The 26,701-nt window shown below is 38.4% G+C and overlaps 1 protein-coding gene across 1 annotated transcript in view; it reads left to right on the forward strand.

Moving 5' to 3' along the window:
• Window positions 1-23,547, forward strand: part of LOC104830151 (gamma-aminobutyric acid receptor subunit pi-like) — a gene marked incomplete at its 3' end in the record, with an annotated part of 33,956 nt that extends 10,409 nt beyond the window's left edge. Inside the window, exons 3-8 of the mRNA XM_010564899.1 lie at window positions 528-745; window positions 1,561-1,643; window positions 6,169-6,306; window positions 16,392-16,544; window positions 17,425-17,618; window positions 23,248-23,547. Of these exons, the coding sequence (XP_010563201.1) occupies window positions 528-745; window positions 1,561-1,643; window positions 6,169-6,306; window positions 16,392-16,544; window positions 17,425-17,618; window positions 23,248-23,547 (1,086 nt within the window). The remainder of the gene's footprint in view (window positions 1-527; window positions 746-1,560; window positions 1,644-6,168; window positions 6,307-16,391; window positions 16,545-17,424; window positions 17,619-23,247) is intronic.
• Between the last annotated feature and the right edge of the window lie 3,154 nt (window positions 23,548-26,701).

The raw sequence follows: 26,701 nt of genomic DNA on the forward strand, positions 1-26,701 counted from the left end.
TTGTGATGCTGAAAGGATAAATTGTGCTAAAAGATGATGATTCCTTCCTATTTCACTAACTTCTGTTTTTTTGTCTATCTGAATTTATACAACTTTTTCCAAAATTTTCTTAAAAAAATGCATTATTTAGTAGTTTATGTGAACAAAGTGATGTTTGCCACCACTTATATAGATCATGCTAAAATTTAAAGATTTACAGAGCCAGATTATCGCTTACAAAACTCTGATGACTTCAGCTGATTTATAGCCCCAGACTTAGGCCATCAGCTTTTACTGTAAAATTCCAATGACCGCAAGAACAAAATCTGCTCAAGATAATATTTCTTAATGATGTCAAGCTCACATCAAGCACTGGAAAATTTGGCAGTACAAGAGCCAGCACAACTGCTATTGGAGTGCCAGCATTTAAGAATGGGGTGTGGAGAGTCACAGCTTATTTGTGCCCAACAGCTGTTTCCGTATACTTTTGTAAAACAGAATATAATATAGACTTGCCCTGTATGATAATTTTGTTTTTTCTCTTTCAGGACTACACAGCTACCATATTTCTAAGGCAGCGATGGACTGATGAGAGACTCTGTTTCGATGGTAATAAGAGTTTAAGCTTGGACGGTCGGCTTGTGGAAATGCTTTGGGTACCGGATACCTTCATAGTTGATTCAAAAAAGTCTTTTCTTCACGATATCACTGTTGAGAATCGTCTTATAAGAATATACCCTAATGGAACAGTCTTGTATGCTCTACGGTATGTATATAACACATACCAGCCTATTTGGCTTCTACCTGCATTTTAAACCTTCTAGGTTAGCATGATTTTGTGCTTAAGAAACTTCTATTTGTAAAAGCAGAATACGCATGGTCTTGTAGTGTTATGAATATGTAACAATGTCAGGCATTGGAACAGGCTGCCCAGGGAAGTGGTTGAGTCACCGTCCCTGGAGGTATTCAAAAAGCGCATACACAAGGCACTTCAGGACATGGTTTAGTGGGCATGGTTGACAGTCGGACTCAATCTTAAAGGTCTTTTCCAACCTAAATGATTCTATGATTCTAGTATGATTGACCAACATGATTAAATTCTTAAATTTAATAATAGGTCTCACTTTCTTCCCTGAGTAGACCCTTTTGCTTTCATGTAGACCAAATACAGGAATTGCATTTTGCCATTCCAGTTGTTTTGCAATGAAGTCATTACAGAGGAAAGCAAGCTGTGATGATTGATTTGCATTATTTATTGAAGATTATCCTTTATAATAGATTTTGATAAATATTACAAAATTGTAAAATGTATTGCGTAATATCAACAAAGGAAAAATGCACTCTGTAAGTGAGAAGGGAGCAGGGGGTGGCCTTTTTAGGCTGGAACTGAACTCAGCTATTCTGGAGTGGTTTGGGATGCTATTACTCTTCCACATTAAATAACGGCAAATACTAGATTTTTTTCCTTGCAATAGGTATTTGCCTGCAGATATCAGTTCAAGAAGGATACATGGCTTATTATTATTTTTACTGATGACAATTTTATCCCCTTAATAATGAGTAATACTTTTTTTTTTTAAGGATCACCACAACTGTTGCATGCAGCATGGATCTGACTAAATATCCAATGGATAAGCAGATGTGTACTTTGCAACTGGAAAGCTGTAAGACACTTAATCCTTATTATTTTTATACAATTAGAAAAATATTTCTGATCTTCTTTAAGGGCTGCTAGATATTATTATCAAAGAGGCTGGAATTTTAAAGCAGCCAAGGGGCAGTACGTGACCAGTCCTTGATGAATTACAATAGTATCTGTATACAAAGATGAATGCACGAGGCATCACTGAAAAAAGCATGGCAGTACTGAAATGCTGCCATGCTATTAATGATTAAACAAAATCTCAGATTATCATAGGCCTAGTTTTGCAGCACATCCTGCAGTTATTCTGTTGGTCTTCAGGGGGAGTTCTGTGAGCAGACATTTTCCAGCACAGCTGGGAACATTTTTTTTTCTTCCTCTTTCAGATAGCAAGTATTCCCTCCACCCTGAGGCACAATTCTTTTAGGAAAGAAAGAAATTAGAATAACGCTTATTTGTAAGGCATAGAGTTCATATTTAATGAATTTACTGTCTTCATACTGAAAACAAGGTAACTGTTTAGACAGTTCTGTTCTGAGATGGATATATACAGATCCTTCTATGACTTACTTAATTGTCTCTATGCCACAGCCCTCGGAAAACATGCCATCCGTTGATGGACCAAGACTAAATGTACCTTTATAGGTTCTCATTTTATCAATCAATGTCCTCATAATTTTCATTAAAATATGCTGTCTACTACTTTGTAGGTATGTGTGCTTTGCCAATACCAGAATGTGCATGTTTATAGTTAACTTCTTTGCTATTATACATACGATAAGACTCTAGCAAAATATTTTTGCATGGGATAATGTAAAAGGGTGCTAGTCCTGAAGATGAAAATATATGTTCAAATATACGTCAAGACCTATCCAAAATTTTTTGGAAGGTTTTTCAGTACTCATCAAGTTTTATTCTTTACCGTTTCAGATGTGTGTGTTCTTTATCTCCTGTTGGTAATGACCGATTAGAATATTGCTGCAAAGTTTCATTTTAGACAGAACCACAAAGGGGATCAACCCCAAAACCTTCCTTACACAGGAGTCCCTCTAGAATCAGCAGTTTTATAAGATCTGTTTAACTAATAGTGATTTGAATTAGAATTTGGATTTATCTCTAATTTATTTTCCTTTGAAAAAGCATATTGGTAACTCAGTGCATATGGATTTACATCAGCAGCATTGCCTAATGAGTCATGTAAATGGGTCATTTAATATTTTCTCTAGTTCCAGAATGAAATATATGTCCCATAGGAACTTAAATCTACTTGACAGCATTAAAAAAAGGAAAATTCCCTATATAATTAAAAATAAGCATTTTTCAGAATGATTCCATCTGCTTTTTCAACAGCACACAAGTGTCTTCTGTCCAAGGGGAAAACATAGTAATGTCCTCACAAATGCTCCCATGACACTGGTGTTTAGTTTTAAGGCAAACAGCTAGAAACAATAAATGTAAAAGGAAAGAGTGTGCCTTTAGCTGTGGCCCTTTTTCTTCAGTGTGCTGTAATACTTTCTTTTGGGTACGCTGGAAGTGGTGTTTGTTCCCTCGTGAGATAAGCTATTTCAATATATAGATGAATAATGACATCATCCTAGAATACTGCTTGCAAATACCATTACCTGGAATTAAGAATTGTGAATGCAACCATGCATACACATCAACACAAATACTGACATTTATAAATAAAAGTAAAGTATATAGCAAATATTGGAGCTGAAACAAAGTGTTAGGCCTTATATCAGGTGATCACTAATGTAAAGACAAACATGACATGATACTACCAAGTAATGGCTTTACACAGTAAAGCATACCTAGTGGCTTTTACAACATGCTGTTCTGCTCTTACTAGTTAATAACACTAATTGACTTCTACTTTCTACACAGCAAAATACATTTCAGACAAAACGTCTATTGTTTTTTTTCCTCCCCTGTCGTTGCAACACTTTAGAAGGTAGTACAGGCATATGTTCGGAGACGGAGAGTTGCCACTCTGAGTCTCTGTTGGTATGGCAGATGTGACATTTGGGGACTTGGAGGGCTCCTGTGTCGGTAGGTGCTGCCGGGGGGTTCGTGCTCTCTGCCGTGTGGTAGGGGACACCACCGTTCAGTCGTACTGGGCTGAGGGCTTTTTTCCTCTTCCTCCGTGCCCCTGCCCACACCCCCGGGCCTCCAGTCCAAATACATATTCATGTTTTGGGCCCATCTCTGAGATTTTATTTCCTCTTTGAACTTGTCCTTTAGCATTTATTCAGTGAAGAGCCATGTGAAGGCACTTAACTTGTGCTCGACAATCAGGGGAAATTAAAATTAGCAACAGAAAGGTAAAGCAGCTCATTTGTATTAGGCGTTATGAATGTTTAATCCCAAATTTACTATTCCTGTAGTTAACCCTGTTGACATTAGCTGCTCGCACTGTATCAGTGAAGTACAGGAGTGAGACATTTTGGGCTTGAGGAATTAGATAGAATGAAAACTCAGTGTCATGTAAAGAGAATGGAGATTACTTGTAAAATCCAAATAACATGGCTTAAGGATTTTGTCTCTCTAAACTTTTTAAACATTTCATAATTAGTAAAATACTAATCCCCTGAATAAAGAATAACTTTGCACAGAGGGACCACTGTGCTATTTAACTTTACTGTCTATTGGGAAGACTCTCTCATGAAAATTCTTCACAAATAAAGTTTTGGAATTAGTATTTTCAAAGAATTTTCATAGGAAGGATCACCAAAACCTACTAATTGTTCAGCTAATGAAAATACTTTGGAACAAAAAGAGTTCTATTAAAGCAAAACAACCTCCATGTGGAGATATGCTTGTTATCACCCATTTGGGCATCGAGAATTTCTCCCACCTCACACAGCTTGGAAGACTCAATATCTTGTAAAAAATAAATAAGAATTTACTGTGGTACTCTCTAGTTCTTTGGACTTTAAATATCTGCAGTCCATTTATACTGAAGGAAAGTAAAATGAATCCATGCCTGGAGTCATGTGTAAAAACTGCTTCTATGAACCTCTTTGTTTTGACTGAGGACAATGCAATCATTTGTTCATAGGAAATGTTACTTTTTTTTTTTTTTCCATTTCCCAAATCTGGGAAATTTCCCAGCATGTGGTTTTAGGGAATTGAGAACTTGGACACCCATGCTTTTGGTTTAGTCTTTTGACCCAGCAGTGTTTTGGCTTTAATTGTTATAAATGTGATAATGTGAGCAGAGATTCCTGGTCATGATACCTTTTCAGAAAACCGCCAATGATCGTGAAAACAAGATTTACATTTAAAGAATGGTCAGGGAAAGAATTTTCAGGTGAAATTGTCATTTTAATTGGTAACCAGCACAGTGTTTCCTTGAAATGAAATTTCTGAACTCTTGTTTTTCCTACATTAAATGGCTGTAGGAAATGAGTTCTTTTTTGTTATTGCAAGAACCAAAGCCGTTAACTTAAAAACATTAAAATGGTCTTTTTTATTTTAATGCATGTCTTTTTCTGTGATTCTGGAGCTTTGTTCTTTTTGCAACATATACCCTTGTGCAATGTATTGCCTTATTGTCTCACACTGTAATTTACTTACAATTGACTGGAGTCTAAAAATAATCATCTGCTCATGTTTCTGTCCCCTAAGCTTAGCTATTAACTTGCACAATATAAGTCTGTCAAATACCAGAATGATTGATCTAAGTAAGCTAAAGGAAAAGATGTTCAAATGCTCCCTGTTAACATGTAAATTACATTAACATAGTCCTGAATTAATCATATACACTAGCCTGAAAATTGCCTGCCTTTTAATATAATGGGAAAAAGCTACAGAGGTATTTTAGCTATGATTGTGTCGCATATTGACAAGTGTGTGCAAAATACAGTTGCCTTCTGATAGATGATTCATGTCCCGTCTCAGCTCCTAATTACTACTTGAAGGTTAAGAGGAAATCTCCTGGGGCCCCTGAAGCGTGCCACGCTGTTGAGCCTGCAGAAACATCAGCATCCAAGCTGGTGTCCTTGGGAAGCATCCAAGCTCCTAAGCCAAAATGTCATCCCAAGCTATGACCCAAGCCCAGCTCAGAGCACAGCACCAGCACGCAGCAGCCCTGCTGCTCTCCTCACCCCTTCATTTCTATGGGAACGAGGACCAAACGCACTGCATCGAGAAACAGCAGCCTGGGATGCAACAAAGGGCACGCAACGTTTAGTCCAGATACTGGCAGTGCTGTAATCCATCAAAACTGTGTTGCTTTAAAGCTAAAAGCTATTAAGCTTTACAATACCATGTGGTACTAATCTCTTTTATTAGTCTATGTTGTCTATACTAGAATAAAAGATATAAAAAAGACGCCTCCGAAAAAGTCAGCTTTTAAATGATAAGACTTTGCATGTTATTGGGAATTCTGTTGCAAACAGGCATTACATTCTGCCAAAACCCATCATTGTTTATGTCTAATTGTACTTTCTGACAGACAAATAAGAAACGGCTGAACCGTAAGTGTGCTCAACACAAATTATTGTGTAAAATAAACACTTTTGTTGGCTTGTGTATCACTACAGGGGGTTATAATGTCAATGATGTCATGTTTTACTGGACTAGAGGAAATGATTCAGTTCGAGGTTTGGACACACTCCGACTCGCACAATACACAGTAGAAGACCACTTTACTTCAGTATCCGAAGCGGTATACGAGACAGGTAAAAACACCCTTCTAACACTTTCTAGGTACAGTTCGGAATATGGCTCTGGAAACAGAGCAACATTAAGGAACTGAGCACATTGCTTTCTCTTAAGATGACAGTTTTCATTTTCTGCTAGATTACATTCTTGAAACCATACATACTTTTCCAGATGTTACCAGTAGAGACCCAGCTAATGTAAAGGTTGAGAGTTTTTGAGCATTTTCTTGGCTACACATTATCTAAAGAATGATAAACAAGAGATGTACTACTTCTTCCACGTAGTGTCAGGAAGAGCTCTTGTGAAGGAAGAAGAGCCTGTAAATTGGGTATTTAAATTGGAGAGAGACCAGGGACCCTGGGTACCCAGCTCAGAACAATTCCCGGCCTTCCTGGAAACAGCCACTCTGGGCAAGTCAAAAGCCTCTGTTCAGCCATGGAAGTTTCTGTGAATATGCTGGGTGCTTTCACAACTGCAAGAACTTGGTTTTCATGGCTAGGGCTTGTCGGAGTGGCTCTTTACCTGCGGCAGCCTCTGTCCAGTCTGGTGGGCAGCAGAGCGCAGATTGCCCGGCCTGAGGTTCCGCTGCCCGGGGAAGGGTCAGAAGCATTTCCACAGACCTGCTCTTCTGCTCATCTTAGGAAACTGCTGTAGAAAGTTTCCTCTAACTGCAGCACTTAACCTCAGAAAAGAGTCTGCTCCTGCTTATTTTCCAGAGATTTCGAAAGCGCTTTCAGAGAGTCCAAGACCTGCCAAACCTGCTTTGCGCCCTTTGAGTTACTCCTGGGTCCTTCACTGCTGCTCTTCACTGCACACTCAGTTTCTGTTCTGCTCAAGTCAACGTGCCAACTGAAAGGGTGGTCTTTAAATGAAGACCCGCACCTCCTTCAAAGCTGTAGTTTCACTAGAGGATATGTTGCTAATTCTGAATCACAGAAATACCCAACAATGAAATAGAGAAAATGTGTTTCTGCCTGAATAATTCAACACAGAGAAACTTTATGCTTGAATTTCAGGTATTAATTCAGGGTAAAAGTCAAAGTTCTCTAAATGGATATAAAAGTAGAAATGAAACACATACTAGCAGGCTCCAGGATCTCAAAGTATCTTGCTGATTATGTAAGTGACATCTGTTTTCTCTCCTCCTCTTTACAGCTTCTGGGTAAGCAACATCAGGTTCAATCAAAGGAGAATAATCCTGTACTGTTGTTCTGCCCAGAAGGGTATTAGGACCTGTTTACCACACAGGAAAGAGGAAGAGGAAACCTGCTTAATTCTTACCACCTTCTATCATAGAGGCCAGACTCTAAAGCCAAAAAAAAGTTCTATTATTTTTTACTAAACAGAATAAAAACAATTTCCAGTTATAACTGAAGAGGCATGATCAGATGAACTGTGCTGCTCTTCTCAGTAAATGATGCTGTCTTCCTCCCTTTATGTTGGCAGGAATCAATCATATATATAAAGTCAAAAGCCACTTCTAATTATGCATTTTAACACATGTAACTTAATTCAATTAGAATTTCCCACACCTGCTTGTTTCAATTCTCCTGTTTGAGAAAGCCATGTTATCAAGTGCTGTGCAGTACTTTTAAAATTAAATCTCATAATCCTCTTAATTTTCTGTTGAGTCATTATGAATTAGGTGCTATGTTCTACAGGTTTTTTTTTTGTGTGGTTTTTTTTTTTTTTTTTAGGAAAGCAGTGCCTATTGTAGCCCCTATTAAAATTAAAAAACGAACCAGTTTATGGAACTCTGTAATCACTTTTGAAGTGAAAAATGATGCTTTGCACTTCCTTAACACCATTAATAGATATCTGAGAGTATTTTATAAATAAGTTACATTATAAATAACAGTTATTTGTAACAGTTATGATTCAAAAGGCTAAAGCTAAAGATATGAGAGAAGAGCCGTGTGTAGTATTCCCTAACACAGCAAAAAAAGCAATCAGGATTTGATACTCTGTGAACTTGAACAGACAGTACAGCTGCTGTGCAAGTGAAATATTGTACAACAATGCAAACCCCGAGATCACGTACAGCCACTGACAGAGCCAAATTTAAAATGTAGTCAGCAAAATTCCTGCATAAGTAACTTCGGTAAATTTAAGAAAAGGGCCTTGTGGATTAATCTTGTTTATAGGACAGCATGTATCACATAATAGTAATCACATTATTGTAATCACATAATAGTAAGTCAGTTCAAATAATGTTAGCTAGATTGCTGGCTAGGGGTTGGCGTTGATTTCCTTTTGGTACAGAACAATTTCATTTTGGATATGGCTAAGTTAATTGCTAGAACCACTTCCTACATGTCTTTTAACTATAGTCCTTATTCTGCATGCACTGATACACTCTTGGACCCCAAAACCATAAATCTGCATCAGTGGCTGCTGGGTTTTTATTTTAGCTGTCTAGCCAACACCACCTGCATTCTCAGAGTAATAAATAGTGATATAAAAAGCTTGCCTTTCTTATTGGAAAAACATAAAAGCAATGAAGGACTATTACAGTCTAGCTTTTTGTGTAAATAATCATAGAAATAAGGCTGAAATACACTTTAAGAATTCATTTAATCTATTCTCATGTTGCAAGGCAAGGTCATCTATATCTACAGCCTACTTCCTGACAGATGTTTCTAGGAGTAAGTTAGACAAACCTCCAAAGTGTCTGCTTCACCCTCCCTAGGTGATTTTTTTCTGGTGATTATTAGATGCATATTTTCCTGATGTCTAATCTTGATCTCCCTTGCTGCATTTCAAACCCATTATGTGGATATAGAAGACAAATTTCCGGCTCTTTTTCAGCAGCCCTTTCGCTATTTCAGGACAGATATATCTTTTCTCAACCAACACTTCCTTCTTTTTAATTCATATAAACGGTTTTCTAGATCTCCTGTCTTTGCTATTGTTCTCCCATTGAAATTCTCATACCTTTGCTGATGTGCAGCACCCAAAACCGGGTACCCTGTTCCCATCAGATATCCTCCATACAGGGGAGGGTTTACTTAATGCATTTCATGAACTCTGTTCCTCTTTATCCATTCTGGGTTGATATTTGCTTTTTTTGCAGAAAATTGTTGTGCATTTTTTACCTTGCTCAGCTTGCGATTCCTTCTAGTACTCTACCTCCTTTATTGTCCTGTAGCCACATATTCCCTGTGCTCTGTTTAGGGAGCTACCAATTCCTATCTGAATGTAGGACTTTGTACTTGCTTTTGTTGAATTGCATCTTGTTTTACTCAGGCTGATAGTTGTTGGGATAATTTTGAACACTAATCCTGTTCTCCAGTGTGCTAACGCTCCTCTCTTAAAAGACACTCGGTATGTCATCATGTTTGTTAGTGAGCGGTACTGGGCACAGGACAGACCCATGTGTTCCCACTCAATAAATGTTTCTATTTTCACAGCAAGCGATAGCTAATTAATCTCAATTAACTTTTTTAATTGGAGAAAGAAGCAAAAATGTCATTTAATACTTGAGGCTAATTGGCTGCTGACAGCTTTTCTTCTGGTTGGCAAATTTCCTTAAGCCTTGCTCTCACTACTGCAACCCTCCTGCCAAGTCTGCGGCAGCAGCAGGAACGAAGAGGCTCAGCTTGCTCAGGTCTCGTCTAACACTGAGTCTTCAGCCTGAGCCTGGAAGGCAAGGAGAGTTGTATCAGGCAGTCAGGGCTCTCAGTGCACTCAGTGCTTAGAAAACTATGAACTTAGCAAAGTGGCATATTCAAATGGTATCTTGGCGGAACAGAGGGAGAGAAGAGGCAAAAGCATAAAGTCAGTCTCCTCTCCTTGACGCACAAAGACAAGACACCTGCCCTCTTGAAAAAGACTGCAAAGGGAGCTGGCTGCTGTTCCTTGTCTGCAGTCACTGCCAGGGTTTTGATGTCTATCGCAAATCCTGCTTTAGCATCCTTGGGCTAGAGGTCTCGTCAGACCTTGTTTGGCTATGCAGTGTTGAAACTGTTGACCCCTGGCTGCTCCATGTTATCGGCTTCTCAGGTGGGAGGTCATGACTAAGCCAGTAATGAGTTGCTCTCATTTATAATTAGTGATCTGAGAATCACCAAGTATATAAACTATATATAAAGGGTGTATATGAGTGTATAAATATAACAGACTCCTACACAGAGTGAATGTTCATCAGTCAGTCTCTTTCTCTTGAAATAGAGACATTACTTTGGTTTGTCCTACAGGCCCATCGGCAGTTTCCCAAGGCTCAGGGATTTCTCAGTTAACAATCAAAGTTTTCTAGGATTTTCAATTCTTCTTTTTTGAGGTATGGTACACTGAGTAACTTCTCTCATTCCCTTTATCAGTTCTTTTATAATCGGTAAGTGCTCTCTAATTGTTATTTCTGAGAACATGTTCTTTGCCATACAGGGCTTACATCCAACCTCAGAACCATATTCAGTATAATCTTATCTGGTGAGCCTTTGGTCTGCCTCACCTAAGATTCAAGCAGTTACACATGCATCTGTTATCATGTTATGTTCAACTTGCCTATCTGAGCTCATATAATCACTCTTTGTAAACGAGGTTGTCCACTTGAGTTGATGTTGAAAAGTTTTCCATCGTGAGTTGTTTTTGTGATAGTTCTGTAAGGTAGAACAGTTCAGAAAGAAAACAGTTTTGGAAAATGCATTGAAGAACTTACAGTAACATAAAAAACATATGGAAATGCAATAGAATGAATATCAAGGATATTAAGAAGTGGCATTTTTTTGTTAACTTCTGGGAAGTTCTTTGTAGTATAGACACAAATACACATAAACACTTGGAAAACTTACCATGGCATTATTTTTTTGTACTTTTTTTTTTACAGGTGAGCTAAATGGATAGATATATCTGCACACCAACACTATATGAAAGGGTTTGTTTAATTCTTAGGAAATGTGAATTTCAAACTCATTTTGTGTAAAGCATTTTTGTGAAGATGAAATGCATGTTGAGAAACCTGTCCTGATCTTTCATTTCCTTTAGTTCACCTCTGAAGAACAAGTAGGAAAAGAGGTAGTTTATAAGGTCTTGACTGTGAAGAACAAAAGACTGATTGCCCTCTGAGGGAGGGACAAAGGAGCTGTAATAACAAATTAGCCATATATATTGACACCCTTGGCATCCTACATCAGTCAGAGAATTACATTTCAGGTGCACAACTTATTTGTGGGGTAGAAGTGGGGGCACTACCCATTCCTTAATGCATATGTTCATTGTAAACAAGCAATAAAAAATATGTTCATTGTAAACAAGCAATAAAAATCCTACATTTTCAGCACATAATTAAAGCAGTAAAATTTTATTTAAAGCTTTCTCATACTGTGCCCTTAAAAGGTGCAAGAAGAGAAGAAAACGATGCATTGGTAGAGTTATACTGACGCAGTTGTGTGAGATGTACATCACATATTTTAGCTGGCACCCAAGGGGTTAGCATACATATTTCATGATAGAGAAGAATGTGCTCTTTGTGCCTGACTGCACACCCCTGTGCAGGATACCAAAGTGCTTCTTACATAAAGAGTGATGTGGAGCAGTCTGTTACTGGAGTAGAGTTCATCAAAAAGTCCACAGAAAGTAACTGTGGGGAAGATGCTCCCATCCCGTAACACCAGAGTGGGAGTTAGGAACTGGTGACAGCGTTTGTAGAGCATCAGTCCTTCCTTCAGGCACCTCTGCTGTGAGCGTCCGGTGGTCAGAGGGCAGCAGGACAGAGCAGAGAGGCAGCATTCTGCCATCAGCTGGGAACAGACGCCATAGAAAAATGAGACAATCAAAACAGACCTAGGGTGATAAGAAAGCCTGTTTGTTTAGGTTTATATCTATTTCTTAGGCAGTGCAGCAATAGTCAGTGCTGATAAAATCATCAGTGTTATGGCAAGATCTATACGAAGTGTCAGATAGGCAGTGCTGTAAATTAGAATATCGTTTTCAGAAGCCAAAAGCCAAACTTCAAAGGCAAGCTATAAAGAGGAATACACTAGCTTCTCTTGCCTTCAGAAAGATCTACCTTAGACCTGGATCTACACCTGCTCAGCTACTGGGAAAGAGTCTTTGCTGGTATAATTTTTATGATACTGAAACAAAAGTAGGCAGCTGGAACCAACTGAAAGTTGATTTCTTTCACCTCTTTCTACTTTCTAGGGTACTCCTTTTTTTTTTCTTTTCTTTTTTGAAAAAGCAGTAGAGAGAGTTAGAGTAGATATGGAGACTATAGTCTGCTATCTAGATCTGTTCTTCATCTACAAGCTAGCGCTACTGTCTAGTTTTGTATTTCTACCCGCTAATAAATTCTATAAAGCCCAAGTAACTCAGCTTAACCTTCTTTCGCTGTGGGGTGGCCCAAGTAGAATACCTCACCTTCTGGTGGGTTTAGAGTATACATACTGACAGTCATTTAAGTTCAGATGCATCTGAGAAACTTAAACACAGCAATTCGATACTTTGGCAAGCACTAACACTCTGACTTTGCTGCAGAGTTAGCTATCTGCACAGACATTATTCCTACCACATTATCAAATTTAAATCACTGAGGTGACATCCATCATGGGCCAGAAACTTGAATGAAGAAGCATCTTCTCATTTCAATGCAAACATCTTGTTGTCAGTAAGACTCAAGCAAGGGGCAAACTTGACAGTTTTGAGGGGTTAACTCAAGCTGTATTTGAGCTACCTAGTAAAGCCAGGACTAGGATTACATGAACCTGTTTCACTTTGATCTGAGTGATGGCACCACAGCCTCAAATGTGCAAGTCAAAGGCAATGAGTTACATCATTACTGTCTCATATGCTACTTAGGTAAAGGAGTAGCAAATCTGTTTCTTTCTAAAGATGATAACTTTTGGTACACGTGGAGTATAGATCAAAAAAGGACTGTAATATTTCCCTATCTTCATTTTGTCCTATTGCTCATTTCTTTAGCATGATAAGTATGCATTGCATACTTTCCTTGACTACTTCTTCCTTCAGTTTATTACAGGAGGAGCTCATATGAATTCTATATATAGGTTGCTTCAAAATTTCCATTATAAAAGCTCTTCTGCACTCTTTAGAGAAATGCTGACACTATTATTATCATGTCCATGATGTGTCTTTGGATTCTGGCAAGCAGAAAGCCTTAAGGTTAGATAAATGCCTTTTCTTTGTTCCCCCAAAAGACACTCAGCTATAAGCTGTTACATCTCTCTTTCTCTTTGTTGTTCACATTGCTTCAGAAATTTCTGGCATCAGGAAAAATAACACGAAAGAACACAGGAACATTCAAAGGACTTGTCTGCACTTGGAAATTGCAGCAAAGTGGCAAAGTGTGACTTTCAAGTTTGATATTTTGAACTAACTTCCTATGTACATACTTGGCTTTTATACTAAGGTGAACAGAGATACAGTTGTAGGGTGCTAATGAGGAGAAGGTATTGCTGTATGGCTATTATGTATCAGCTATTTCAGAGTTTTCCTTCTTAAAGACAAGCTCTAAGGCTGAACCACAGGAACTCCCAAGTGCCTGGGGTACCCTGCAGGAAGCATAGTCCAGTCTCTTCACTCCCCTTTGCTGGGTACATGGCACCACATCCTTCCCTTTGGTCAGCACAGAAACACAGTGCAAATGACTTTTGTGCAGGATTCAGTTTCCTGCTGATGATTTGCACCCTCTGCACTCTCGCACGAACTCTGGGCTGACACCCTTCCCTCACTGACGGTGGCTGTGCCATCGTCCTTTGGGTGCTAGCTACAACCATGCCACAGTAATGACAGTTTGAGGTACAAACACTGCAGAGAAAATCACGTCTTTCTATTTAAAAGTATCTGGTTTTGAGTGCTAGTTAGACAGCAGCCTAGAAGATTGCATGCAAAATTAATAAAATCCCTAACAGTTTTTATTAAGGTTTTAAGTGCTTGCTCTTGCACACTAGGAAGGCACAGATTTACAATTGCCTGTACAGCCCTAATTGTCTTTCCCTAAATATGCTTTATGATGTGGTCTTTTATTGTACAGACTGAGTGTTCTTCCATAGCACTAGTGCTTGATTTAGTGCAAGGATGAGTGCAGACAGAAGCAGAAGTAATGCTGCACAGTCAACTGTAAGTTTTGCACTTCCTAACTTTTGAGTGCTTTACTTTGGTCTGCTTACACTTAAAATCAATTTTGGTGAGCAAAATGACTTTTACTGAAACAGCTGTACCGGTAAAAGTCACAGTATTGATAGAGGTACACTAGTGTAATGTTCCTCTTTTCACATAAAAATTATGATAACAGTATAAATCATCTTTGTATCTCCTGCCTCATGGAGAGAGTTAAAGTCTACTGTCTGTCTTTGTATCCTTTTTTCCATCAGTCAGAAACTTGAAAAACTCAATATGTTGAACTTACAAAGAAAAACCCTAATAAGTACAGTGTATTTGTACCTTCAGGAGGAGGAAGAGCTGACTACCCAAGAACTATTTAGTCTACTAGCGAAAAGGCAGAGTCAACACAGCAGAAAGCTGTGAAGTCAGGTTAAGATTAGAAACTAGGCATTTGTTTTTAGCAGATAGAATGATTTTAATCATTGTAACAGATTACTGAGAGAAATGGGGGATGCTGCATGTCTAGATATCCTCAGATGTCTAGATGGCTATGTGAAAGGTGGACTCTATGCCAAAGTGATTGAGTTCAAAGCAAGGGATAATTGGGGGAAATTTAATGACTTGTGATTAGGGTCAGACTACAGCACTTAGTGATTCTTTCCAATTTTAAGAGTCCTATGAAACCTTATTGTTCTCTGGATTTGTTTTATACAATACTTCTAAAAATGGAAATTTAACTATCCCTTTTCTAGCCTGGGAGCAAGAAGACATTTCTTGGCATCCATTACTTGCACTTACAGCTTTTAAAAGTACTCTTCTTTGAATCCATGTCTCACAGTGCACCTGAGGGATGCACAAATAGCCTGTCTATGCATTTATTATTGTTGCTAAAGTGCATTTACCGTTCTGTAGTTCTGTCCTGACTCTCAGCACTCAGCACTGGAAACAAACATAGGTCCTGGAGATCGTAATTTGTTGGATTAAAATAAGTGAAGCCAAAGCTATCTGACCACAGTATATTCAGGCATTACTCTCTCACTGATATTCTGGTTCAAGAGTTCTGTTAAAATAATGTTTTAAAAAACTTAAATACTTTAACACTTAATTTTGAACTTTGAATGTCAGAATAAAAAGTTTGTTCTGCACGTTTAAGTTAGTAAAAAGCAAGCTTTTGCCTTACTTTGATCCGTTGGACTGGTAACAATTTCAGATCCTGCACTTCTGTTGCCCAAACATAGCCAAATTTTGCTCAGTTAGTGAGCTGGATATCAAATTCAAGCTTTGCTTACCAGTGTGCTGTTCACTAATGAAACCCAATTCTGTCTTTGACTGTGGGCCCAAACTTTCACCTTCTGGAAATCACTCATTTAGAAGCAAACCATTTGTGCCACAACAGTGACACCACTCAGAACACCACAAACACTGTAATGCACTAATGTAAAGGTAAAATAGATAGTGAAAATGCAAAGACACTGCTTGTTTTTAAGTAGAATATAAGAGGCAGGTCAGCAGTATCAGAGAAGGTAACTTTGATCCACATCTTGAGCCACAGTAAATGAAAAGGAAAGCAAAATAAACCAGATATCTGAGGCAGTTAAAGATAAGGACCCATGCTAACTTCATAACATTACAATTGTTATTATGCTTGTTTATATAGTAGCTCATTGTGGTAATTCTTCTGAATAGTCACAGCTAGATACATCTGTGATTTCAAATTTCCTTGCATTGTGTTATATAATGAAACATCCTTTCCACACATTGATGGATTTATTTTTTCCTTCACTAATCCTCAGTGAATTTCCAATTATTCTATAATGAAACTCCGGATATGGTGACTGAGTGTTATATATTCTGATTTTTTCCTTCAGTTCAATTTAGAGTCTTTATGATAGAATTTTTCAGTGCAGTGTTTAATTTTTTTCAAGCCTGTTTGTTAAGCTTTTGCTGCATTGCAATGCACAAAAGTAATACAGGTTGATAATTTAAAGAACTTTTTATGAATTGCACCTTCACAATATTTTTTTCCCTGCCCTTTCCACAGGACATTACCCAAAACTAGTGTTTCACTTCGAACTCAAGAGAAACATCCTGTATTTCATACTAGAGACATATGTACCATCAATCCTACTGGTTGTGCTCTCCTGGGTATCGTTTTGGATAAGCCAGTCATCAGTTCCAGCCAGAATCTGCATAGGTGAGAAGCCGATAAACCAAACCAAACCAAGAGTTGGATCATTAAGGTGCTTGCTTTATTGCATGTACATGGCATCCATTTCCAAAAGTTGCAAACACTTCTGAGTTTTATGGAATTACCTTTCTGGTTTACCATCTGCAGTACATCATGCAGATTCCCCTTAAAGCCTTGCTATTCTTTAACTAAGAAAACATCTTTGAGAGCTACAGGAGACTCGGAGGCAGGGGAGGCTGCTGAAAGCAGAGGAAAAAACTCAGTCCTTTTGGAAATAATTTCAACATATTCAAACACATGGCATGCACAGAAAGAATTGTGAGCCTTTTGTGAGGTCTAATGATACATACTAATTAACACGTGAATAATAAGAGAATTATAAGACATTAAATATAATTAATTTCAAATAAAGGATACTCTGAAAGAGAAAGAAAGCAAAACAGTTCTGATCAGACTGCAGGTGGGGTGGGAAAAACACTCGTACAGAATAGGGAAGAAAGAAAGATTTCACATCAAATGAGGCCAGTGGGCAAGTGCATTGAGCAAAATGATATCTGAATGTTTTAAAGCGAGCGTTTGCATAGTATTGCAATAATAATGTATTAATCATAAATATACATTCTATGACACCAAAATCTCTCTCATTTTAATTTTCAGTATTCTCAGCTTTACAAACATTTTTCATTTACAAACATGTTTTTAAACATTTAAATTCAGGATCACAAGTTCATTTGAAAGTCTTCTTTCCAAAACATGACACATTAAATGCTGTGGCACACTAAGCATTCACAGAGTCAGGAAAAACTGTCTTGTAGCAGGGCCCTTGCAGTAGAGGCCCTCATTGCTATCCATGTGTTATTAGAACTTAGATTTTCACATTCCACAGGTGTTACCACAGTCCTTACTATGACAACCCTGATGATGGGAGCCAGGACTTCACTCCCAAATGCTAATTGCTTTATTAAGGCAATTGATGTGTACCTCGGTATCTGCTTCAGTTTCATCTTTGGAGCACTGTTAGAGTATGCTGTGGCTCATTTCTGCACTCTGCATCGACTCAGTTCCAAGGAACTTCCAAAGGTATTTTAATTCTTTGACTGTTGTCCTACAAAACAGACTTCAATTATACCTGCTAAAGAGAACGAATTATCTTAGCATTAATGGTAAATGTATTTAAGGAAGTTTGCTTTTTTAGAATAAGGACAGTGAAAACACAATAACCTTGAGAAAAAGAAAAATTATTGTACCTGGAACTTTTTGGAAGAGATCAAACTGAAACACCTTTACATAATGATTCTCTCTTTTGATATGGACTTTATGGCCATTTATCAAGCAATGTGCTAGGTGTATCACAAAAATCACAGGCACTTGTCATCTCCCGAGCAATGGCATACACTTACAGTTCAAAAATTAGACTGAGCTCAGTGACTGGGTCTTATGGCAATGCAGCAAAAAAGAAAAGATTTTATCACATTCCATTTATAAAACCTTCTGCATATGAATGGTACTTGAGTCAGTTTACTAGCAGGCAGCTTCACGTATTAGGTGTATCAGATCTCTATAGCCTTCCACTTACACCTTCTCTTTCAACAGGTGCAGCCGAAGCTCAGACTGGGATTCACTTTCTGTTCTGCATTATTGTTACGGCAGCGCTTTTTGCTGCTCTATCGAGCTTCTCACCACTCTGAAATACTTTGACATATACTTAAAATAAAAAGGGATCAAATCAACATAGGCATTTTTGAGTCTGGTGGTTGTCATCTTGCTGAAATAATCAGGATAGATTAATGAAGAAGTTCTGTCACATCTTCCATCTCCAGTGTTTAGCACTGCTTTCAAAACCAGTGAAAAAGAAATCACAAGGAAGTTGGAAGCTGATTGTCTTGCAGCTTTTAATTATTGAACTGAATCTAATATTCATGATAAAAAAGAAAATTTTAAGCAGCTTATGAAATTTCTGGACAAACAGAAAAAGGTAAAACATGGAAATTGAGAATAACAGAAAAAGGGGCAGGAAGAAGTTTGACTGAGTGCTGTAGGGATAAACGGCCAGAAGAAGGAAGATTGTTAACTATTTAATCCAAACTAGAACAGAGCATCACAAAAGCCTAAGCAAAGCTCCTCAGTAGGGTCAAGAAACAGGATATTGAGTTCAAGTGGAGAAGCTTAAAACCAGTGAAGATTGGCCAAGATGTGGGTTTTTTATACCTAGATAGTTCAACAATTAACATGGGATTTTGGCTGTTTGGATGAGAGATAGGTTCTGTAAATGCACAGGAATATGTTCAAAGCTGTATTAGATCTAGGTGTGTGGAGAAGGACTGAAAAACGGACACAAAGCTGAGCCACCCAGTGCGTTTCAAAAGAAAACATCTAATAGGGGGATGTCTGCAAATGGGCAAACACTCGTTTTGAATGAGGATTTGAATGGAAAGCCTGAAAGTAATTTTTCTTGGCAAGGTAGCATAAGTGACAATTCCCTCTGAGCATATCTGTCTTGTGAAGTAAGTGGTTGTCATTTTGCAAAAAGAGCAGAAAAAAAAAAAAAAGCTTATTGGAGCTTTGGGTAAGAAAGTAAAGTGTTTCAGTGCTTGGATGATTAAGCATCTTTGGATCTGTGCAGGGCACTTATGACTGCCCTTGCCTTCGCCTACCGGTGTCAGATTCCCTTTCATCTGGGGCACAAGTACTAGTGCTTGCAGAAGGGGCAGGCATGGGAACACCTGCACTTGAAAGACGTGCATGCAAGTAAGTGGAGGTACCGCCCTAAAATGAGGAAGGAAGAAAGACTTAACGTGCAGTTTTGTGATGGACTTACTGACTGAAAGGGATGGTCTGTCACTTCAGGCACGTTCCTACCTTTTGCTGTGCATCAGGAGCGATTGAGCCTGTCCAGCTTGCTTCTTACTCCCACAAACACAAGCATATAAAGGAAGGGGCAGTTGTTTGGTCCTAGGTCAACTCAAGACTCCGTAGAATAAGGAAAATGCCTGTCATGTCCTTTTCCTACTGTAGCCAAGGACAAGCACTGCTTATTGAGCAGGGTGCCATGGAGAGCACACTTGACTTGTATTTCTCACAGTAAAAAACAAAACATCACAAGGACAGAAGTACCAGCTAAAATCTCATGTCACTGTCTAGCAGGTACTTAACAATTTCTGTGTGAGTATCGTCACCATAAATGTGTTGTCCTCATTATCGTATTCTCTTGTGGACACAGGTTAATTGGAAATCTCACTTCCCAGTTTGTTATTCCCATATGCAAGCTGATACAAAATTTGCACTCAGAATTATGTAAATAAATGTAGGAGGTGAAGTTAAAATGTAACCCTCTGCCTTGTATAGGAATTAGTTGTACTGGTTTGCTTTCCGGTTTGCTCTTTAAAGTGGTTGGGCACTGGCATATCAGGTCCTTTTGAAGCTCTTGGGTTCTCCAGTTTAGAATATAAACTGGTGAAAGGGCTCATTATATCCACGCTTTTGCAGTGTCTCACCTTATGTGAACCAGGACCCACAGCGACAGCTTCAAAGCTAATGGCAAAAGCAGAGGAACCACCTGCTGCCAGGAAGGTCAGGCAAAATAAGCCATTCGCATCAACTGCATAACAGACTGCCTAAATGGAGACGTTGCCTGTCCAAAATCCTGAGTTTCTTCTCTTTTATGCAAAGGTGTGAATTGTGCTGTCTGATAAAACAGGAAATCCTTCCTTGGACTTCACCTGTCTTTCACGTAAACCTCTCCCTTTTGGTCAGAAAGGAGAAAAGTTTGAAAACTGGAAATAAGGTTACAAGGGCAGCGTTCAGCCTACATGGCGTTTCTGTGCAAGCATCGTGCAGTCTTTCTGAACACCGCATAAGGTCTAGGTGTGCAACACTAGGTTGAAATATTTTTAATCTTGAGCATCTTTATTATTCAGTGGAAGTGACAACTTTCCTCAATTCTGTTGGCTGTTAGATGTCAGCAAACACTTCAATACAAACAGCAGCCACAGTAGCAGGTGCCATATACAGTGCTTTTCAGGTGATGTACAGTTCATTTCCTGGATGCTATGGATTTTGTTTCCAAACAGAGCCCTTCTTGGTGCTACCTGCCATTTTCCCATTCACAGCTGGAATCCAGAGAAAACTTAGTATGACATTTAAAATTAGAGCCACAGTTGAACATTCTCAACGCAATATTTTTTTTTATAATGTAAACCAGCCTAGTCTTTCATTACATTCAGTTCTCCATAGTGAGTTGGAAAAGTCCCTTGATAATCCCAGTTTACAAGACTGCAGTTTTTTATAAACTAGCAGTTGTGGTTCTTCTCTAGACTACCTTTTCTCCTTTTCAAGCAATGCGATACAGCACTTTTGCTGTAAACTTGTCTCTGTTCTGCGAGAGCCCTGCCTTGTAACACTGCGAACAGAATCAAGCACATACACACCATGTACGGTATTTTCTGCTTAAGTAATAACTGCCTCTTGGGGAGTAGAAAGGAGTTAAGAACAGCCTAGTGAAGCATCAGCCTCCTGCGAATTGTTCACATGTGGTTGCGTGAAAAGAAAAATGGCACGTACGCAATGTCCTTTCGTGCTCTGCAATAGAACTGATTCTGGACAACTTCTAGCCAGCCCTACCTGAGAGACAGATGCCCCAAATCCTGCCATTTTTGAAGTATAGATGTTGTTTTGCTCTTTTTTCCCTTTCTAAAAAATGGGAGCAGAGGAAAAAACAGCCAGGACTCTTCTGACAGGTTTCTTTATTTTATTAACTTTTGAAGCACCGAATGCATTCCCTAGGCTGTCGCTCTGATGCCTTGTTTCAAGTGCCAGGCGCTGCTGACAAAGGCTCCACTGCCGTCCCCAGCGCTTCCCTCAGCCGCATGAACTTTTTGAAGCAGAAGAGCTAGGTATTTATAACAGAGTGAGGCCCCAAGTAAAACTCCAGGTTTGAGATTTAGTACTACCCTGGGGATTGCTTAAGGTTCCGACTGGAATTTTATGGATTGATCCTCTTAATGCTCTATAGGCAAGATTTCTATCCTGGCCTTTGGTTTCAAAATTCTCATGTAGCTGTGGGAAGCTAGGTGGAGGATGAGTGAGGTTTTGTAGTCCATGTATTTTTAGGATGACACATTGTGTTGAGCTACGTTTATCTCTCTCAAATAAAATATACTGGATTTTTTTGGCAAATTGAAAGTGAAAAGCAGTAATAATCCCTTTTTCTAGCTCCATCTGTTCTGGCTCACTGATTCATAGCAGTCTGAGGACATTGTCCAGACTCCACTTTAATTTTCAAGGACATTACTAATTTTAGATGGAGAAAGGCTCAAGAACTGTGCTGTCTACAAGTAACCTGGGCAGAAGAGCAATTCTGCACTGGCATGGAGATCACTCAGGTGGCTTAATGAGCTTTCTTTGACTTTAATAGCCGGGATATTTCTAAATGAGTTTTTTGTGTGGCTCCACACAGGGCTGTACGTCTCAACTTCTCTAAAGTTTGTCCTTGTCTAGTCTATTTCTTCTCATGGTGCAAATGGAAAAAGCAAATTGGTCAGAGGAAAGAGATTCTGTATTCTACATTTCACAAATAAATTTTTAGCCTTTTCTTGCTTGTATGCCACTCACTGATTTGGAAGGTAATGAAATCATCAGGAGAAAATTAAAATTATGTGTATACCTGCCTGAATTAAAATGACCCTTCCTCCAACTATACAAATTTAGGTTTAGTTTACATACAAACTTGGAGCCAGCTTGGATCTGCTCATATCTCTGCAATATCCCAAACCAAACTAAATACCCCAGAACTTTCAAGAAAGTTTGTGTTTAGAGCTGAAGCTGCAGCTGATGTCTAATCCTGTGTCCTCTGAGTGAGTAACAGAAAACCCGCTGACTTCAAAGAGTGAAGATTTCATACATGAACTTCATGGCTCCGAGCCACTTCTGATCAAAGAAACAAAACCCACCAGAAGGCTTATACAACATTCTCCAAAGAGCTGTCTTGATGCAGTGAAGCACATAAAAATGTGCTTAACCTTACCATAACTTTGAACTTAAAGCATGGGTTTCAGGACTTGAAACAAAGTAGTATGAGCTATTTAGTATTGATTTAGTTGGGGGCTTGTACCTCCTTGTGATCCTCTTTTTTTGTGCTTTTTGTTGGTTTTTTGGGGGGTTTGTTTTGGTTTTTTTTTAAAGTAATTCGATTTTCATTGCAAAGCACCAGGAATAGAGTAGCCAACTGCACAGAAGGGAAGTGTCTTGTATTCTGGGGTGCTTGATTTGGGGTGCAACCAGCTTGACTAGCTGGTCTGGCAGCTCCCCCACCTTCTTCATTTCCAGACTGGGGCTTTGCTTTACCCGCTTTCTAGACACTGACCTTTGCCAGTATTTTCCCTGAGCAGAAGACAGCTTATCGTTGTGCATTTCATGGATTTGCTGCTGTCTTAAGTAAAGCTTAGTGGGCCATATTTGAACAAATCCAGCTTTGCTCAACAGTTGTATGAAAGCTTTTGCAGTAAGATGTTAGTTTAAGTCAGTGTTTTTCCTGTAAATGGAGGCTTTGAAAGCTGAAAGGAGCTCTCTGGTGCAGGTAGGTGCTCACCCTTGTAATCAAGAAGCAAGCTACAAGAAGAGTCGTAAGAAAAATCCTATTATTTGCTGCAGCTTTAAAGTAAACAGGTGATGAAACATGCATTTAAGTACCTGCTGTTTTGTTTCCTATCAGGATGAGGATGAAGAGGCTGAAGAAGAGAGGAATGGAGTCCTGGCAGCAGTTGCTAACAGTTGCAGTGCCCCTGACAATGCCAACAAGATCGATTCAAACAAGAGCAGCAAAACCAGCATTGACGGAAAAAAGGAGAGAAGTAAACACAATGGGTGTAGTTCACCAATGTCAGTAATGAAAAGACTTTTCTGTATCTTTGATTGCTTCCATGTTAAAAATCCTTACCACATAGACAATTACGCCAGATTTTCTTTCCCGTTATCATTCATCATAATTAATGTATTTTATTGGGTATATTATTTGTATTTGTAAATATTTTAATGTGTAAAATCGCTTTCAAGTTTAGAAAGTGGATATGGGAGGGGAAGTTGCAGAAGAATGAAGAAGTTGCATTTGGATAAAGGGATATGAAAGGACATGCCATCTTTTCAAGCATTTCTATAAAGTTTATTGTTAAACTCACTTTTCCACTGTTAAATGACTGCCATCCAAAACTGACTTTCCTATTAGCATGCATGTCCCATATTGAGCTATTTATCAAAGGCCAATAAGTCCTTTTTTAATATTTTAATGGTCAACTTTGTAAAATAAGAGTTATATTGCACTTGTTTCTGAACTGCATTGAATACATTTAAAAATAAAAGCAACGAAGTGTTGTTTTCCTGCTATGTTTTCAGTATTCAGTTCATTCTAGCTAGTCAATAATGCATAAATTTTCCAGATTATATAAGAAAATGTATAATTGCAGATCAAAGTGGTTTTTCTTCATAGCAAGAAACAGCTTTGAAGGCATGGGCTACCAACACAAACCAAACAATATATTCATCTTTGTAAGGTCACAAATATGTATCGAGACTCTTCCCTACATCTTTAGACAGAACTCCCATAGGCATCAATGGCTTTTCTGAATAAGTGCAGGGCAGAATATAGAAAGGGACTGGAGCCAAAAGGTATAGATCCAGAGAGATGGATCTCTCAAGTGAGGACATACTTAGGTGTTGGCCAATCCTTAATGGAATATGGCCATTTATCCTGACATTAATACTCTGTACTCTGCTCAGTCACAGCTTCCTGGGTAATTATTATGCAGAGGAAAAAATTGATATGCTTAATTTTCAGCTTAGCAAATTTCTCTTGAGCCATTAAAAATTTCACGTAAAGATGAAAAAGCTTACATCTTGAATTGAAAAGAAAAGTGAAAGTTTTACACAGATGAAATTATGACCTATATGAAAGAATAGTTACACTTGATGAAAAACCATAACAGTCTTTCTGAGTGGTTACTTCACTGACAGATATTACAAAAGTTATTGATATGGCAACCTGCTTCTTATACTGCGGTCTGGAAGTTTAGAAGCACTTATTATTATACCTTTTTCCTGTCCTTAATATATGTGTGGGTTGTATATATATGTATAAATGTGTATATGTGCTTTTATAGGCTGTGTACTTTGGCATTTATGATGATCTGACACACTGCACACATAGAAATGCATTAAAAAGCTCCCATAATATTGACACTCTTTGATGCGCCTTTCTACCAGCACGCTGCTGTGAAGAACACCATTACATGAGAAGAAGGGAAGTGCAAAATACCAGTGTGGGTTAGATTTGCCCCTGCTCACAAGTAAATCCATAAAAATCACTGCACACTGGTAAACTATTATTAGGTCAATAAAATCCCCTCAATATTTTTATTTTCTAAGAGGGTTGAGTACTGAAAACTTGTTTCTCTACTGTTATCAGTAACGCCTTTTGCAAGGCTTATTGAGGCAATGCAACTTCATAACAGTCTAGTGGCTTTTGGTACCTCGTGACTCTTCTGACATTCATATAAAAGCAAAAGCATTCAATAAATCAAACCAAGACTGCCTGTGTTAAGGACAAGTAAAAAAAGTTGTATTTTTCTTTCATCATTCTGCTGTTGCAGATTTAACCTTAAACCCCTTTTTCAGGAAATGAGGTGTGAGATCTCTCTCCAGTTCTTACTCCCATGAAATTCACAGAAGGCATATGGTAAAGCTCTGTATTTAGTTTCTTGAATTTGAAGTTTACATTAATCCGGAATCTTTTCAAATAGTTATCCACATGTTGCAAGTTACCTGTTGTGTTAACACTAAATTTGGGATTTACATTTACTACAAGCATAAAGTAAGCTTTTAGAGTTTCATAGCTTCCAATTAACTTGGAGATAATTCCTCTTCAATATTCTTTTAGAAAGCTGCTGAAGGTCTGGACAGCTTTATTTACAGTGCATTAACTGATAACAGGGTCTGTTTTCCCACTGATGTGCTAATTGTAAGCAGAGTTACATACTGAATTCCCCCATGTTTTCATGAAAGAATAGGCTGCACAGCCAGATTATTTATTATTCTGCTTTGCATAATTCTGCATTAATTTCTAATTTGAAAAACAAAACTTGGTTTGACACGAATTTGTGTAAGTAAAAGATGTTCCCTCCAGGGGACAGGGGAACAGATTTTTAGTGTGGTGTACGAAGAATAGCATTTAAATGATCCCATTCAAACATACAAATCTCTCCCCAGAAACTATCAAATTCCTTGGAGTTAGCTGGAAAGGCTCTTCTAAGTAAATGGCATTCATGGACAATGGCATTCACTGAAGGCTAAAACTCAGAGGTAAATTAGAGATGGACAAGTTGCTTTCAGAGCTAAGAATAGGGGCCAAAGTTGAGGCTGAGGCACTCAAAGCTAGCCTTGGCAATGAAAATGGATTTGTTCTCATACCTGGTGAAAAGGAAAGGGGAAAGTCCTTGGACTTTCCACAATCACTTTCTGGTTGATAGTTGTCTTTCTTTTGCTTACTTTGATTTTAATGTTTTCTGATCAGAGACCTTCTCAGACTCATAATTCAGAAATGTCCTGTCATATTTTGAGGCCACTTGAGGCAGATGTACACGTAGGGACCCGAGGTCAGTGAAGGTGGGTAGCGGCACAAACTGATGATGCACCTTCATGTAACTTTGCTGTTAGCAGGAGGTGCGCTATGTTCCACATGTATCTGAAGGCAGCAGCCAGCCCAAGGAATAAATTTCATTCCTCTGTGAAATACCTGCAAGCCTGGTTTTTGGTTTAGCAGCCATCTCACAGGTGTCTAAGCATTGTGCAGACTAGAAAAACATCTCTGACCTTAATAAGCTCTTTGGTATTATTGTCCTTCTTAATGGAAAAGTATTAGGAAAATGAAATCTTTTGCTGAGCTATTTCTTGAAATATAATGATGATTTTTTGAGATTTTAGACATTTGAAGGTGTTAATCCTTGCTACCTTTCCACTTTGGCAATTATCTGGTGTGTTTCTCTGATTCAGCTATGTTGTAGGTAAGTACTTCATGCAGCCTGGTTACTGGGATGGTAGTTGGGATGTTTTGAGAGTATTTGAAATATTCCACCTAAATCAAAAGAGAACTACTAAGGAAGGTGACGTTTAGAACA

Source organism: Haliaeetus leucocephalus, unplaced genomic scaffold (genome assembly GCF_000737465.1).
Source record: "Haliaeetus leucocephalus isolate CR32 unplaced genomic scaffold, Haliaeetus_leucocephalus-4.0 Scaffold184, whole genome shotgun sequence".
Lineage (NCBI taxonomy): Eukaryota > Metazoa > Chordata > Aves > Accipitriformes > Accipitridae > Haliaeetus > Haliaeetus leucocephalus.